Raw genomic sequence first — 16,801 nt, 5'->3', positions numbered from 1 at the left:
GTTTGACTACATTTATTTCAGAAGCATTTTGGCTGTAGAGCAGTGTATAATTAATGAAACTGATGCATGGTCTGATCCCAAAGGAATACCACACAGGAATGCCACAACTGGTAATACTGGCATCATTTATAACATGAGCAGCAAATGGCATCCAAAACCTGCATATTTTTGAATGACTGGAAGAAGACCAAAATAATTATAATAGATTGGTCTGTTGGTGAGATAAGTTTGGTGAGAACAAGGGGTTCTTTTCCTTGCAGGAAAGGATGGTCCCTAGGGGTCTGCTTATATTCCTGAATGATTATAATTTTGCTGCATATTTTAAGTGATGATCAAAGAATACATTGTGTAAAAATTCTCTAACCTAAATTTATATTGTATACTAAGATGAAAAGGAAGTTAAGTCTGTAAAGTCAAGCCAAACAACATACATTTCCCTAACCTCATTCTTGGAAAGGGATGGCTCAATTTTGCTGAAAATCAACTAATACGAAAAGTTTTAGACTGAATGGTTAAGTTCAACTAAGATATAAGCAACAGAAAACAGGTTCTTATGATAGAAAGTGTTAGGTAATTTTAATTCTAACCATCTCTGCTAGCTTCAACTATAATAGCACCTTTCATCTGCCAGGATCCTAAAGTACATTATGAACTATACAGGCAATGGAGACATGGTGGGTGAGGTAGTATCTTTTACTGGACCAACTTTGATTCGTGAGAACGACAAGCTTTCGAGCTACACAGAGCTCTTCTTCAGGTCTGGGAAATGGACTCAGAGTGTCACAGCTAAATACAAGGTGGAACAGATTCTTTAGCATAAAGAGTTCACACATATTTCAAGGGACCATTCAAGGTAAAGTCACTCAACTTGTCTCTCTAATATGCTGTGACCAACCCAGCTATAACAACACTGCATATACAGGTAATACTCAAACAGGAATTGCTTCACAACTATAATGCAACCATTTACAGGGTGGGCACAATCAGGTACCAAAATCAGTACAGCAACTTGCAAAACTAGAGATGGCTCATTTTATCAAAGAGCATAGAGACTAACATCTCTTAAAAAAATTCCCTGGGAACAATGACTTGACCAGGATCATTAGAGACTCAGCTGAAAGACTGTTATAGCCAATTAGTTTATTTTATCATCCATTTATCATTTACGGATTGAGTTCATGTATAATCAATGTATGCTAAACAGATTTAAATTGTAGGATTATAGAAGTATAAGATTAAGTATTTAAGAGTGATGAGTGGGTGTTAGTAAAGCATGGCTAAAACACAAGGCCAACAGGATGAGACCTGTAAGATTTTAGCATAGCCAGACTAGGCCATAGGTTCCCAAACTGGGGTTCAAGAACCCCTGGGGGTTCACAAAATGTTACAGGGGTTCTTGGAAAAAAATTCCCTAATGGCGGACAAAGCTGTCCCTAGGGACCCCGGGCAGCATGGGGCCAGCAGCCCGGAGCCCCTGGACTTCCAAGAGTTAAGAGGATCAAAGCAAGCGTATCTATCACACTGAGGAGATTTAAAGTTCAAGACTCCTTATAAGAAATGGAAAGAGAGGTGGATATTTTTTGCTGTTTTTAAAATTAAATAGGCAACTAGTATTGTTTTTAAAATTATTATGACGAACAAGTTTAAGCTTTGTTGTAACGTGCGTTGTTTGTCTGGACTGCTCAAGACCTGAATGCTTGTGTAGGAGGAACTCTGAGTTGGCTTCTTAAATACCTTCATGCTGTTTCACATCTGATACTCTTTGATGAAACATAGGAGCCTTGTCTTATAACCAGCTTATTCAAAGTGATACAAGCTATGAAAGTGATATCTTGGAAGAGTGTTGCCATTTTCATAATGTAATAAAAATACTGTAATGATAAATAAGAACATAAGAATGGCCCTACTGGGCCAGACCAAGGGTCCATCTAGCCCAGTATCCTGTCTTCTGACAGTGGCCAGTGCCAGGTGCCCAAGAGGGAATGAACAGAACAGGTAATCATCAAGTGATCCATCCCCTTTCGCTCATTCCCAGCTTCTGGCAACAGAGGCCAGGGACACTTAATAATAATTAGTGTGTAATAAGCATGTCATAAAAACAAATTTTATATTTCCAAGATCACTGCTTTTATAATTTATACTCAGGTAAACAAGAAAATCCCTGGAAATATTCATTTTTAGGAGGGGGTTTACGAGACTTGACATTTTAATGAAAGGGGTTCACAGGTTGTTAAAGTTTGGGAACCACTGCCATAGGTTTAAGAAAGCTTGACATGAGTGGGTGACCTAGGAATAACCCTATGCCAGCAAGGTCACAAGGTTACTGCATAAGAAGTGCCAATAGGTGAGGTTATGGAAAAATTTATTGCAATAGGCAGCAATATATTGTAAGACCTTTGAATGTCTATCTTGACCACAGGGTACATGTCATGCGTAGATGCTAAGGAGAATAAGAGGAACTACAAACAACCTATGAAAAATGGGGCACCCAATCAATATTCATGGGGTATGGAAGTTCAGATAAGGGAAAGAAGGTTGACACCTGCATGTGTGTGCATAAGGTGTTAGGTGTGGTCAGAACTACAATATAAAAGAGAGTACCCTGGTTGGGTAAGAGTGGGAAGACCCCAGCAGGAATTGTCCCTCTACTGATGATCATCTTTTAAGAGGTCCAACAGACCCTAGAATAGCTTTCAGAATGCGAGTATGACTGTGACACTGCACCCCATATTCTTCAGTGATATTCTTATGATATGATTATGGCATAATTATGATGCGTTTTATGCAAATATGTCATGAAAGATGTCAATTAAAAGGTTATGATTTTCTGAATCTGATTATCCTATTTGCATGCATGTATCATTTTTGTATCTGAAGTTATAAAGGTTGACTACATATCTGTATTTCAAATGTAGTTACACCTGGGTAACGCCCACTAGACTTTCAGTCTAGATAGTGGGTGGGGAAGGGCCTATTCAGGGCAATGGGCCATTAGAAAGAACAGTAGGCCTTAGGAGAAGCTTATCTCCCACCTGGGGAGCCTTCCTGAGAATGCTCCAAACAGCCTGTAAGTAATGGCTGCTATGACTCTACAAGGACATGGGACCAGGCCACAGGATGCTGGCCTCCATCTTGGGATGTCAGTATTTTTCCCACAGACTGGTCTGGAAACCAAGCTTTGGAACAAATGGTTCCCACCATATGCAGAAGCTATAAGGCAGGGAGTGACATCATCTGTGGTTCTTCACTCCCCGCACAAGAAGACTCCTGGAAACACCTCAGGAACAAAGACTGAACTAGGGAAAATGTTGGACCCAGGCTAAAGGGATGTCTAGCCTGTGAATGAAACACCTGGGCATTCCAAGCTGTAAAGCAAGTGCAGCTTGCCCCTTAAGAATCTGAAGCCTGCTTGCATCATCTCTTAGGGTGAGAATCTGCTACTTCATATCCAATTTATTTAGTATATTAAGCTTAGTTTGCATTTTTTGTTCATTTGCTAGGTAATCTGCTTTGATGTGTTTGCTATCACTTATCACTTAAAAGCTATCTTTTGTAGTTAATAAACTTGTTTCTGCTTTATCTAAACCAGTGAGTTGGAGTGTAGTGTATGGGAATCATAGCTCTAGGGGCAAATGCTGTTGCATATTCCTCTCCACATTAAGGGAGGTGGTGAACTTTATGAGCTTACGCTGTGCAGTTCCCTGTCCAGCACAAGACAGTATAATTTTGGGTTTATACTCCAAAGGGGGTGCATGCCTGGGGAGCTGGGAGTTACCTTGGCTGTAGCCTTCTTATGCAGGGGCTGGTCAGATAGCCTGCATGTAACTGCAGCTGGGTGTGTCCCTACCTGTATGAATGCTGGTGAAACTGCAGGCTGCAGGGCTTTGCAGCTTGTCGCAGCAGAACAGTGTGAGAAGGAGCCCCAGCTGGTGGGTCAGGGGGCTCAGTAGTACCTCAGTTCCAGGTGGCACCCCAGAGGGGAACCCGTCACAATGACTACAGTTATAATTATTGCGTAGGTTTTCATAGGATTTCTATATGCATAGTATAGTAGAAAGAGAGAGCCTGAGACATAAGGCCTGGTATAAGAAGCCTGAGGCCTGAACTAAAGTAGTGGGTCAAGTCCTGCTAATATAAAGCAAAGTTAGCAAAAGTCAGGCTGTGAGCAGACGTCAGGCTCTGCCTGCGTGCAGGCTCACAGAACCTGGCAAGAACAGGGCTGGTATTGCGAAAACACATACATTCCTAACAAGTACTAGGCACAGGACACCCATGCAAGCACATTCCAGAAGGGTGGTACCAGAACACCCCAATACAGAATTATGGTGTAAACACACTCCCTGAAGATGACACAAGGACACACTGACCCCCTCTTAAAGATAAGGTCATGATGACAGTGTGATGGATAGAGATGTTTTGACTGAACCAACAAATACATGGTAAAGGGTGATAACTAGCCACGTCAGAGGGGCAGTAACTAGCCATGTCAGAGGGGCAATACGTAACTTATTATAAAAAGGAATTTCAGAGGGAGTGTCTTTGGCCAGCCTAGGGGGAAACGGAAAGTTCCGCCATTCACTGAGCTGTGTCCATTGTCACGGGCACGAATATATTAAATGTACTTGTAGCACGTATAGGACATAATATCATGCCTCGTCAACAATAAATCTGGCCAAGTGCCTTCGCTACTGAAACGGGTCTGTGATTTTATTGGGCAGTTCGATCGAGGTCTGCTGTGTCCGCTGTCTGCGCAGAGCTGGGACAGCACGCTGACAGAACACTCACACGCCGCCAGCATTTGACAACACACGGGTAATTGTAACTTTACTTACTGCTTTAATAAAACTTGTAGTACAGATAAGACTTTGTACTTGTGATTGTGTTTATATGGTCATTATGCTTGGATATTGTGTGTTCCTGGCGCCTCCAAATTTGAGAAAATATCCAGAAGCAATTTCACTATTTTGAGCTTGCAGCTGTAGCAATCAGAGCCCAACCCATGGCGGTGTAATGCAACATCACAAAATTCACTGTAAATAAAATAAAGGCTATGCTCTGGTGCTCAGATACTATGTCCCCTAGAACCAGATGGAGCATTGATTCAGTAATGACAGAGAGAATCATGTCACTGAATATTCAAGACCACTTCCTGCAGCATTAAATACATTCAAGAACTGACTAGATTCTACCCTGTTTTGCTCTGAAGAGCAGAGCTCAAGATGATAGTGCTACTGATACCATAAGTGCCATTCTATTATGCATGAATTTAATTAGAAATGAAGAAGCTAGTTGTTTTTTGAACACATCTGAGGATCCTGACATCTATTTTTACAACTTGTCCAAGCTTTGGCACAGGACAAAGATGCCAGTCCTAGAGTCAGCAAGAAGAGGTACATACATAAGGGACATTATTAACAATGGACACCCTGGATGCAACATGAAATAATTAAATGGATATATACAGAAACTGATGAAAAGGGATTTCAAAAAATGGAGCCTGAGGAATGCCACACTGAACAGCAAAGAAACAGGATTAAAACAAACACCAAATATGCCACATAGGCATATAAGAATCAAATGGAAAGCATGCCTTAGGAGAGTTTGGAGTTAACTCACCTGATTTAGAATTCCACTGTCTTTAAACAGTTTAAGGCTGACAATAGATCACTTCTTTAAAAAAGCATTAGTTTAAGCTTTTTTCTGTGTGAATGACCCCCACAGCCTGATTAGTGAAGATTCCATAAAGAAATTCATCCTCAGTTTTTATTTGGCAGATCACCTTTACGTTACATAACCAATGTCAAGTTATGTCAACCAATCTCATGATTGCTAGATCTATAGTCTAACTATTACTTTGAGCTATTAAATTGTGCTTCCTTTCTAACATGCAATTTTATATCTTAAGGATTTAGATTTTAAGTGCAACTTGTGCACTTCAAAAAGTAAGACTGTTCTTTGTGTTATATCCCATTGTTTTACAATAATATAAAGGAGTTTATTCCAGATGCTAAAGGCCTTATCCCTTAGGACAACAATTTCAAATAGATGACACTGCAAACTAGGTTTGGAAGGCAGTTCTAGTAGGAGATGCTATTCAGGAGTTGTGAAATGTTTCTGGTAACTAGGAGGCAGCTTTAACTGTGGAAGAGATTATGAGTGAGGAAAAATATATCCAACACTCTCTCTCCAACAACCTCTAATATATTCCCAGAAGACCTCATATTTGCTGTGTTGTTCTAGGGCCAAAGGCAGGATATCTTAACTGTAGGATATTTTATTGTTTAGAACGCAAAATCTTCAGGGCAGGGACATAAATGGTGTTGTGAATAACTAACATGCCAAAGGTGTAGAACAGGGAAGAAAAAGTAAGAACAGGGGAGGTGAAAAATAATCCAGCCCTGTCAGATACTTTGACACTCTTCTGTTAGTTGTTTTATAACCCTGTATACCTATCCCTTGGAGTGTAAGTTATACTCACAGCATCAATTACATTTCATTGGAATTTGGCCTAGTATTTAAGGCTATGAAAAGTTTCAGATTTATAATCTGGATATTCTCCAATATAATTAATAGTAGGATGTTCAGGTGAAACTGCCAGCCTCTAATTTCCAGCAGAAAGGAGCGGCGGAAGGATGCATATCCGATACTTGCCATAGATGGTGGCAAAGGTGAATGGGAAACTGGGTTTATTTACAACCTGCGGGTATTTGTAGTCGCTGCTTTTTTATTGCTTTAAATCTCAGACTATGTAAAGGTCAAATGACAAGAGGTAGCCAATTCAGCATCCATCATTCCTGGTGATGGTAACATTTTAAGCAAGAAAAATACAGAACATAAGACCAAATGAGTTAGTGACAGTAAAAAAAGAGAATAGAAGTGAGAAAACCTGGCATAATAATCCAAAACAGAATGAACAGAAATTAGAGAACTGTCTTTAGACCAGTGATACTCACAACTCAGTGGTTCAGGAGCCAAATTAGCAATCAACATTACCCAAAAGAGCCACAGTAATGTGAATTCATTGTTTCATTTATTATAGTACTACGTATTCATATTAATAGTATGATGGAGGAATATATATACACACACACACACACACACACACACACACAAATGATGGGGGAAGATAGATATAGTCACAGCAAAATGATTGACCAAGTATTATTTTATCAACTACAATTGGTTAATAACATAAGTAAAAGCATCCTGATTGTTTTAATATCATGAGCTGCAAAGAGCGGAAGGAAATGCACTAAATAGCCACTTGCAGCTCGCAAGCCTCAGTCTGAGTATTACTGCTTTAGACCATCAAAGCAGAAACTATCTTTCAATTTAATTTGTCTGAGAGAATGAAGTCACTGCCAGAAATTTTGGACAACCAAGTTCTCTTGTCAGACCACCAGACTGTAGTCTTAGCTGCATGGGGACAAATAATTAAATTCTTTTTCCTTTGTCTGGAAAACTTCTAGCTTCCCAGTGGGACTCAGCAGTTGCTCTAGACCTAGAAGGTGTCCATGTCCATAACAGAATTTAAACGTATAATGAGAAAACACTATTTTAAGTCATCATTATAAACCTGTATGTTTCCTTGAGCACTTGGACTCATGGTAGCTAAGGCACCTAAAAATAGCTCAAATAAATATTTTTAAAACTCTCTAAAAACATCCCTAAAATAGCTTTTCTGTAACATGTGTGACATATGTAGAAGTCATGATGGTATAGTTTAGATTTGCTACAGCAAGTAATGCGGCCATCACAAACTTTTGCCGATAAAAACTTCATACCACCCCTCACCATGACATATTCTTATTTAGTTTGGTATTTCAGACCAGTGCCGATGTAGTTGTTTTTTAAGATCATAGGGGAGAGGTGTCTTATGGAAAAATTATAGGAGGTAAATGGATCATTAAATTCTCTTAGGCCCAATTATCCCCTCACTTCCACCAGCACAACTATTATCTTTGTCTCATCTACAATATCAGTTGGAGGAGGACAGTGGGGGCAACAAGTTATTTTTTGTAAATGGAACCACAAGGTTAGTTCCTTATATTTGGGTGTGAGACACACTGGAAGAGCATGCTATCATTGTTAGACATACTGCTAACAGGTAATCTCACATGAGATTCTGTTATACATGGTTTAGTTGTAGTGTTGACAAGTCATGCTGCAGAACTATTATTTCAGTCATTCCTCCCAGACAATTCTACAATAAATAGCATAACACCATCAAGATTTACCAATAATGTAAGTGCTTCTGGTCCATTTCCAAAGCAGAAAGTAAAAAAGAGGTCTGTTATGACTGAATAGTCAACTAAATGAACCTGCATTTAAACGGAATGTGTTCGTTTGGATATGACATGAGTCAATTTGTATAGTAGAATGAATGATCTCATCCCAACAGAATTCCAGTCAATGTAGCCACAATCTGACTATAATAAATACAAAGTCAGAAATTAGGCTTTTCTCATTTCAATTAACAAAACAAGGCTTATTAATTTTCCAACTTGCACTGTGATCTAGTTGCAATCATAGCTGGTACTGGCATGCAACACAAGTTTATTAAAGTGATCATGGAAAATCTCCCATCTTTCTTAATTTAATAGGGAGGTTTCATTTATTTATTACATACAACTATGCCTTTCCTTAACAAAGTAAGGAGTTTGAAAAAGTTGAGTTTACATTTTATTATGAAGACACTGAGGCTCATAGTCTTTCTAGAAGCAAATTTCACAATTGTGGGCCAGGTGCCCAAAAAGTCTTCTGAGCACACTACTCTCACTTCTAAGATTGGTAGTTATATTGTTCCAGTAGATCATAACCAGGCCATAGGATACAGAGTAAGACAATGAGGCAACTTGAGCCAAACCAATAGAGGATTTCAGAATTCAACAGAAAGTCAGCAGTATCTTCAATGCCCCCATTTTTTCTCATGAATAACCTAAGTTCCCTCTGTGATAAACTACTCTCCTGAATGCATCCACTTGGAATTAGATTACTGCCTCACAACAGGGACAGAGGAATGATATTGCAATAGGGAGATAAAGGGCTCCCATAGAGAACAGCAGCCTCAGAAATCCTGGAATACTATCGTACCTCATTCCATGTACTGCAAAGTACATCTTAACTGTTTTTCGGTAGTATACTGTATATGCTTCAACATCGATGTGGAAACCACTTATATAGTCTAAGACAAGTAAAAGTAAAATATATTTGATGCTGTAGGAATAGGAAAACAATTCTAATTCTCAAACTAAAGTCAAAGGTCTCCTGCATGTAAGTTTGTGTTCTGTAAACTGGGACTCCTGTCCTCCCAAATATTCCAAGCCATGTAGGCTTGATGTTTAGGTAAGTAAAACTGTAAGCATCCACATTAAAGCAACCCCCTTAAAAAAAAAGAGATTAAACTTTTATTATATGACATACAATAATTTAAATGTAAACACTGTAATCAGCACCAATGAACAAGACAGTAAACAAAAGTGCTCCAGCTTCTGTCTTAAAGGCTCTCTAATGGTCCCTCTGCACTACAAAAGTTACCTGTTGAGGCAGGTTATTTACATCAAGCCCCACACGAGAGCGAGTAGGTGGGCTCTAAATCAGCTCCTGTTACCTGACAGCAGAAGGATTACCCAGGCACTTCCACACTGAGGAGGAAGGTGACATGACTAATGTGTATTTTACTGGGTCCAGCACCAGCCCTTCGTGTGGTTGCCTCCCCCAAAGGCCTGGCACAGGAGTGACCACGAGCCCCACACATGACCCCTTCCCACCAAGAGAATGTCAAGGGGCGGGTCTAGAAGGGAACTTTTAAAACTCAAGAGGGAACTACCTAGGTAACCCCTCCCCCCAACTCTTCATCCCTGCAGTTTCCCCCCCACTCCCCCGCCCCATCCCCCGGGGCTGAAGGGACGGGAACAAGTGCGCCGGGCAGGCGCGGTAGATCACAGCGGGCCCACCCCGCCCCACTGCCCGGGAACACGCACCCCGGAGGCCCCCTCTCACCTCTCCAGCTCCATGTCCTCTTCCATGGCGGCGGGGCGAAGGTAGATGCCCCCGCTAGGCCAGAAACACCGCAGCGGCGGCTCAGGTACAGACGTAGGCCGGGCCCATCCACTGCTCGCGGCTGGGGACAGGGAGGAGCGAAGGGGCGGAGCAGCGGGTGCGAGGACCCCGTGAAGGGCGGGGCGAGCCGGAGCTGGGGAGGAAGTGAGCGCCGCGTACCCTGAGTGCCTGCTGCCGCCCCGCGCTGTAGGGGGGCCCGGAGCGGGCAGAGTCCGGGGGGAGCTCGGGTCCCGCCCACCCTCCACCGGGCCTGGCCCCTGCTGCTGCCCCATGTGCTAGAGGTGGCGGCTAGTCCCCCCCCCCCGGCCTTACCGACCGCGATTCGCCTCGTTGGGGAGGAGGCCCCGCCAGCACCCGCTGCCCATAGGCTCTTCCCTCCCCCTCGGTGTGTTAGTTCCCCTCTGGAGACGGGCGGGCGGGAGGTTGCTGTGTGCTCAGGCTCTTCCTCTCTGAACACGGGCCCAGAGGGGTTTGCTGGGTACATGACGCCCCCTTTCCCCTGCTACAGAGAGAAACCCCAACAATTCACCCTAAATCTCCATCCCAAGGGCGTCTTTCCCTCGCCCCACCCCCGAGTCTTGGCATAATAGTGATGCTACAGAGGTTACCCACTGATCACCCTGGTGCCCAGCCCAGGGCGGGCAGCGGCAGCAGGCTGGTGAGTGGGGTTGCAATGACTCAGGTGCCAGTGACTGGGGAAGGGAAGCTGGAGGCAAAGGGGGCCCAGCAGTGAAAATACACACGGTCTGAAACTGCATTGAGGGGGACATGAACATGACAGTAACCGGGGTGCAAAGGGGAAGGGTTATTTACCCTCATCCCCCCTAGCGGTTGCAACTGTGGCTTCGCCTTGCATGTAACCCAGCACACGGGAGCGACCTGTGAACTGAAGAAAGCTAATTTTTGTTTCCAGTGCGGCCTCTAGCTAGTCACAATTCCCTGTTGGTAACGTAGGATGGGGCGCCTGCAAAGGGAAAAATCCCCCCTTTTTATGTATCCAGCGCTCATCCTCCTACTGCTTCGTCCTGGTCTCCTCCGATCTCTTCCCTCGCTCATTTCATCTCATGCCTAATATCTCCCATTCCCTAAACCCAGTTACTGCTAGACCCGCCTCAAATCCCCTTCCCATCACTCCTCCCCTCGCTCCCTCCACACCCACCTGCCCTGCCGCCCCGTTACCCTCGCCTCGCTGCTGCCCCAGTCCGCCCCGCGGGCCGCGTGTGCTGCTGGAATCAGGCGACTGGCGGGGACACCCCAGCGCCGGGCCGCTGTCGCCTCCTCAGCCGGGTCCCGCCCCGGCCCCGCTCCCATAGGCTGCGGAGCTTCCTCCGGCCGCGGCCTGGCGGCTGAGTGGCTGAGCCGCGCTGTCACTCGGGTCGCGGCACCGCCCGGGGGAGGAGCCGGCCCGCCCAGGGGAGGCGTGCGGCGAAGTCCTTGCCCGGAGTTGGGCGCTTGTCTCTTGCCAGGAGCTCGCCCGTGACAGCGGGAGGCGGAGCCCCGCGGGCGGGGGCAGAGAGCCGGCCCCCGGCCGCGGGATGAGCAGGACCCGGGCGCCGTGCTGAGTCGGGGCCGGAGAGGCGGCGGCGGCGCAAGCCGGTCGGGGTAAGTCAGTTGCTAGGCTGCGCGCTCCTAGTGCCTCGCCGCTGGGCTGCCAGTGGAGCGCTGGGCGCCCCGCTTCCCCAGTGTGGCTGCGGGCTGGCTGGTGCCTCCTGGGCGCTGTAGTGTATCCGAGCTGGTGGTGACATCTCCACCCCCCGTGGGCTTGTGTCAACTGGCTGCTTCTTTAGCCTAATATCAGACCAGGGTAGTAAAAACCTCAGCTCAGGACCACAGATAGTGATTGTGCTTGAAATCTGAAGGCATGGAAATAATCTCTCCCCTTTCCCCAGTTCTGTTTCTTGTGTTTGTGAGGGAGGATCCTCTCCTCTCTCACGGGGACAGGGTGTGTTTTGGGGGAGGATGTGTGGGAGGGTTGGTGATGATGATTACTCACTCCTCTTCCTGGGCACGATTTTCCCAGTCCCCACTAAGTGGTAGATGGGGGTAGGGAGGGTGTTGATAATGATATCTCCTCCTCCATCCCCCATTGTGCTGTCCCTCTCTCTGGAAGACCATATGATTCTTTATGTATGTTGTTGCATTAGTGCCCTAAGGTTCTAGTCAGGTTTAGGGCCCCATTGTGCAGGGCACTGTGCAAACACATAAAATGACACAGTACCTGCCTCAAAGGAGTTTACTGCTTTTAGGTCCCAATCCTGAAAGCTGATCTGCTTGGGTGGACTCCTGCCCCCATATAGTGTCCCGTTGAGGTCACTGAGGCTTTGCTTGGGGTACAGGGGTCAGCCTATGCAAACGAGGTTGGATCGGGGCCTAAAACACATGCAGTAAGTATGGCAAGCAATAAGAGCAAGAAGGGGGAGGGAAGACCAGGATAAAAGTAATGAGGACATGTATTTATATAGGCTAATAATATGCATACCTCAGAAGTTCTGGATTAGTTCAAAGTTTTGTTCTATATTTGTGTAAATAAAAGTATCAGCAGTCTCCACTGGTTCTCAACCTGATCAAAGACTGGGTGGGGAGAGATACTGATTTTTCCTCCTTCTCCCCATAGTTCTCTCTCAGCCCCTTCTCCATGTTAGAGATTTGTGGGGTGGGTGAGTCTGCCTCTTACTGGGAGACAAGAAGGGTGAGAAAATATCATTTATTGCACCAACTTATGTTGGTGAGAGACAAGCTTCAAGCTTACACAGAGCTGTTCGTGGGAAATGTACTCAGCGTGTCAAAGCTAATACAAAATGGAACAGATTGTTTAGCATAAGTAGTTAACACGTATTTTGAGGCAGATTTACTGTTTCTTGAGGATATGTTGGTGGTGATTTCCATCTATGCTCCTTCAAATTCTGACACACTGCATTTCCCATCACTGTCAGTGGGAGATTGTGAATCCCCCATACGTTTCATACCTTTCAGACAGAAGATTTGGATAAATCCTGCATTGCAAGCAGAGGCTGCCTAAATATGTCTGTTGACCACCAGTTTGACTTTGTCAATATATATATTTATGTATATATTCACATTTTTATTTGAATATAAATAAGTTATTATTACCTTTGGGGAAAAAACAAAAACAACAAAACCCACATGTTCTGAGGATAGAGAAAAGCAAAGGCAATGTCATCGTTGCAAAAATGTAATGAGAGACGTGGGGTTACTTTGCCCTCTGTCGCTGGCTGTGGCCATTTCCTCCTGGTGCTTGTGATACTAAACACACTTAAGGAGAAAAAATGGGTATTTTCTGGATGGAACTGCACACTAGGTGTCTTCCAAGAACTACAACAATTCTCTTCCCAAACCTGAACTGTCATTATGTTCTAAAGACTGTACTTAATCCTAAATTGCATATGCGCCAAAACTGATGTGTTTGTGCTTTAGCTTATGTACAGAGGATTGACTACAGATGCATTTATTCTGTGAGATATTGAAATATCATCTATTTTACTCTGATATAATTTTATGAAAGAGTACTAAGGTCTGAAAAGGAGTTGAATTACTGAGTGTGTTGGAGGAAGAAAGAACAGCTGTAAACAAGCCTCTGTTACAGGAACTGGATTAAGGTGGTATGTTTTACAACCTTGCCAAAGAAAACCATAAGCATATATGTAAACTTTCCCTGAAGCATGTAGAACAGACAGCTATTTCAGAACTTAAATGTAGATGTCTACTTTTTAAATAACAAATGCTTTTTCCTTTTTTGAACTCTAGTTTTTTTCTATCAGAAAAATAATGTAAAAGATAGGGTGGTCTTCTGCTAAACAACTGAACTTTTCCAAGGAATACTTTAGAAATTATTCTTTATTTTGAAAAAAAAAAAAAAAAAAAAAAACCCCTAGTATTCAGTCAGCTAAGTGAATAACCAATTATTTTAGATGTGGCAGTGGCAAATATGACTGTCACTTACCATGTTGCTAATGCATACTAGTTGATTGTTTACATCTGTAGAAATCCACTATTAAGCACTTCTGAGCTTAATTTAATTCCTTTTTTAATTATATTATATTGTGGGTTTATCTTTGGTCTTCATACAAAATTAAAATATTTGTTACAGATTAGTTCTGGCGTATGTTTGATGATAGTCTCTGAAAATAAATTCAAAATCGTAAGTGCATTTGACCTTTTCTTAAAAAGAGAAGCTGTTCTGAGCTAGACTCTTCATTTCATTAAATAAACAATTTGAATGGCTGATATTTATTCCCCTTCCCAATTCTTTTGGTTTGCTGATTTTTATCCTAAGTATACAATCAGATAGCAGATCAAGGAGGCTTAGGAAGAAACATCAGATGGCTTGAAATAGTGTCCAACTCCATATCCACTTTGAAAATAAAGATGCTAGTGCCATATGCTGCTGTGACTTTATTAAAACAAATTTCCTCAAAATGGAAACAAGGTACATAAGCTAAATACGCATTTTAGAACGTTAGCATGACTTAATAGAGCACTGTTAGCGTTTCTTCTGTAATTAAGCTTCTTGGAGCAGGAATCTTATCTTCCTTTGTGCTTGGTGCTACATAAGATGATACAGTATTTTGGTGAAGGAAAGTGTAAAAAGAACCACTTTGTTAGTCTAAAGTGAACTGAAATGATATATTTAAAAAAAAAATAACTGTTTGCTTTACTAAATCACTAAAATACATGGATAAATGTAACAATTAAAGTTTATTTTAAACTAAAATATTCTGTACTGTTTTCCTAATCTAGCTGCATCTTCATCCTGTATTAGGATTTAGTGACATCATCAACTCAGGCAAGGTAGAGAACCCAGAACTCAGGGCAAGTAAGTAAAGGAAGAAACAATTTTCAAATACACCTCTACCTCAATATAACGCTGTCCTCGGGAGCCAAAAAATCTTACCGTGTTAAGTGAAACCGCGTTATGTCGAACTTGCTTTGATCCGCCGGAGTGCGCAGCTCCGCCCCCCCAGAGCACTGCTTTACCGCGTTATATCAGAATTCGTGTTATATCAGGTAGCGTTATATCGAGATAGAGGTGTATTGGGTTTTAAATATTTTTGCTTCTTGTGATGATATGAATTCTTGTGATATGAATTGATTCTATTCTAGCACTTTTTTTAAAAAAAAATAGTTCACTTTAAGCAAAGCTATATAAACCATGGATCCAGTTCTGCAAGAGAAGTAGGCACCATGTTTTTGTTCTTGTTGTTGATTACAAAAAATATAGGCCATGGTACTGCAAGCTACACTGGCGCCAAGGGTCTGCTCTCCTAGGAGCCTTGTTAACTTCAAGGTATTGGCATAAGGGTCCACCTGCACAGAACAGTCTTAAGAATCAGGGCTATGGTGCATATAGTGTGTGTCAAACCACCACAACAAAATATATCTGTGCATATACCTATGTACTTATTTGCTGACAACAAGCAAGTTTGTTAGCTTCTGATGTAAAGGAGCACCACCATCCCATTGAAATTTAATCTACTTCAAAAGATAAGTTAAAGTAGTTTCAAGCCCCGAAGTCTCCCTGCTCACTCATATGTTTTATAATCTCATTTTTGTACTTTTTAAAATAGATCTTCATGTAGTTGAAATCGACAGTACAGAGGAAAGAGTGAAATTGACAAAATTTTATGTATAATCAAATGCACGTAGCAAGAAAATGGAACAAAATAGATTCTTATTTTAGTCTTGCACTTATAATAATAATAATAATAATTAATAATTAATAGGAGGTAAAACATTTTCAGACCAATGCGTTTTTTTCAGTTGAGAGTATCACTTTAAAACTAAAAGTGAAACATATAAAGAGAGAGTGTTTATTAGTTATTGGATTAATCTAAATTGATTTCAAGAATCAGTAAGATATAGTTAGTATTTAATAAACAAACAGTTGTAACTAAAAAGAAAACTGCAGTCATTTAAAAACAAAATGTTCTCTGTTGGAGCTGTAGAAAACAACAGAGGACATGAAATATCGGTCAATGGTTGGTCTTCCATATTTAAAAACTGTATTGACTTTTATTTGGATTAACAATTGGTTAATATCACATTACTGACTTGCATGCTTCTTAATTGCCTTATAGTAGACCTATAGTTACTTGTTCAGAAAGTCTATTGCCTTTTAAAGATGAAAATTAAATCCTTTCAACTGTCATTATTTAATTATGTAACTGTTGGGTCATGGTGTCTATAGTGCAATAAAGAATAATGTTGTAATGCATGCTTTTTGTGGCCCCAATTCTGCAAACACTTATTCGTGGGCTTAAGTTTAAACACGAGTATTTTCATAGGAGCCAATGGGCCTACTCTTGTGTTTGAAGTTAAACCTGTGCATAAGTGTTTGCAGGATCCGGGCTTAACAGGAATAAATTTGGTGGTATAAACCTAACCATCCATGTTTAATACCAAAACACTTCATATTTTGCATGAAACCTGTTGTTCGTGTAGGTGTGTATCGAATCCAATGGGCATGCCAGCTCCAATAGCTCTGTTAGCAGTACTCTTGTCTTATTGATGGCAGTATGATTGCATATGTCCTGACTTCATATTTGCAGCATATTTTGCAATAATATAAACATGTCATAGTTTTTTATTTTAAAAAAAAGTTTTTTGATTGTATGATTTTTATGTTGTAAACCATTATATTGTTTTAGATTTACATTTGTGTCAATGGATATTAATTCCATAAATAACCCTGAAGATGTTTATTTCATGTGCCCTTTTTAGT

The 16,801-nt window shown here is 41.9% G+C and overlaps 2 protein-coding genes across 4 annotated transcripts in view; one reads left to right on the top strand and one right to left on the bottom strand.

The window, feature by feature from the left end:
- LOC112124065 (RNA polymerase I and III subunit D) overlaps positions 1 to 11,277 on the bottom strand; it is a 25,441-nt gene extending 14,164 nt beyond the window's left edge. Inside the window, exons 1-2 of one of the 3 annotated variants that reach the window (XM_024222626.3) lie at positions 11,222 to 11,277; positions 10,003 to 10,195 (exon numbers count right to left, since the gene is read on the bottom strand). Coding sequence is in view for 2 of the 3 variants with exons in the window: in XM_026653467.2 (XP_026509252.1) it covers positions 10,003 to 10,028 (26 nt within the window). In the remaining variant the exon portion in view is untranslated. Of the gene's footprint in view, positions 1 to 10,002; positions 10,196 to 11,221 lie in introns of those variants that run through there. The other 2 variants (XM_026653467.2, XM_026653466.1) reach the window with 2 other exon arrangements.
- A 360-nt stretch (positions 11,278 to 11,637) lies between these two features.
- The window catches only part of LOC112123494 (ligand of Numb protein X 2-like), an 85,729-nt gene continuing 80,565 nt past the window's right edge, over positions 11,638 to 16,801 (top strand). The window contains exon 1 of the mRNA XM_026653513.2: positions 11,638 to 11,664. The gene's annotated coding sequence lies outside the window, so the exon portion shown is untranslated. The remainder of the gene's footprint in view (positions 11,665 to 16,801) is intronic.

The sequence above is a fragment of the Terrapene carolina genome, unplaced genomic scaffold, assembly GCF_002925995.2.
Source record: "Terrapene carolina triunguis isolate 2854851 unplaced genomic scaffold, T_m_triunguis-2.0 Scaffold139, whole genome shotgun sequence".
Classification (NCBI taxonomy): Eukaryota; Metazoa; Chordata; order Testudines; family Emydidae; genus Terrapene; species Terrapene triunguis.
The sequence above is the reverse complement of the archived record's forward strand: the minus strand, read 5'-3'. Positions and strand labels throughout refer to the sequence as shown.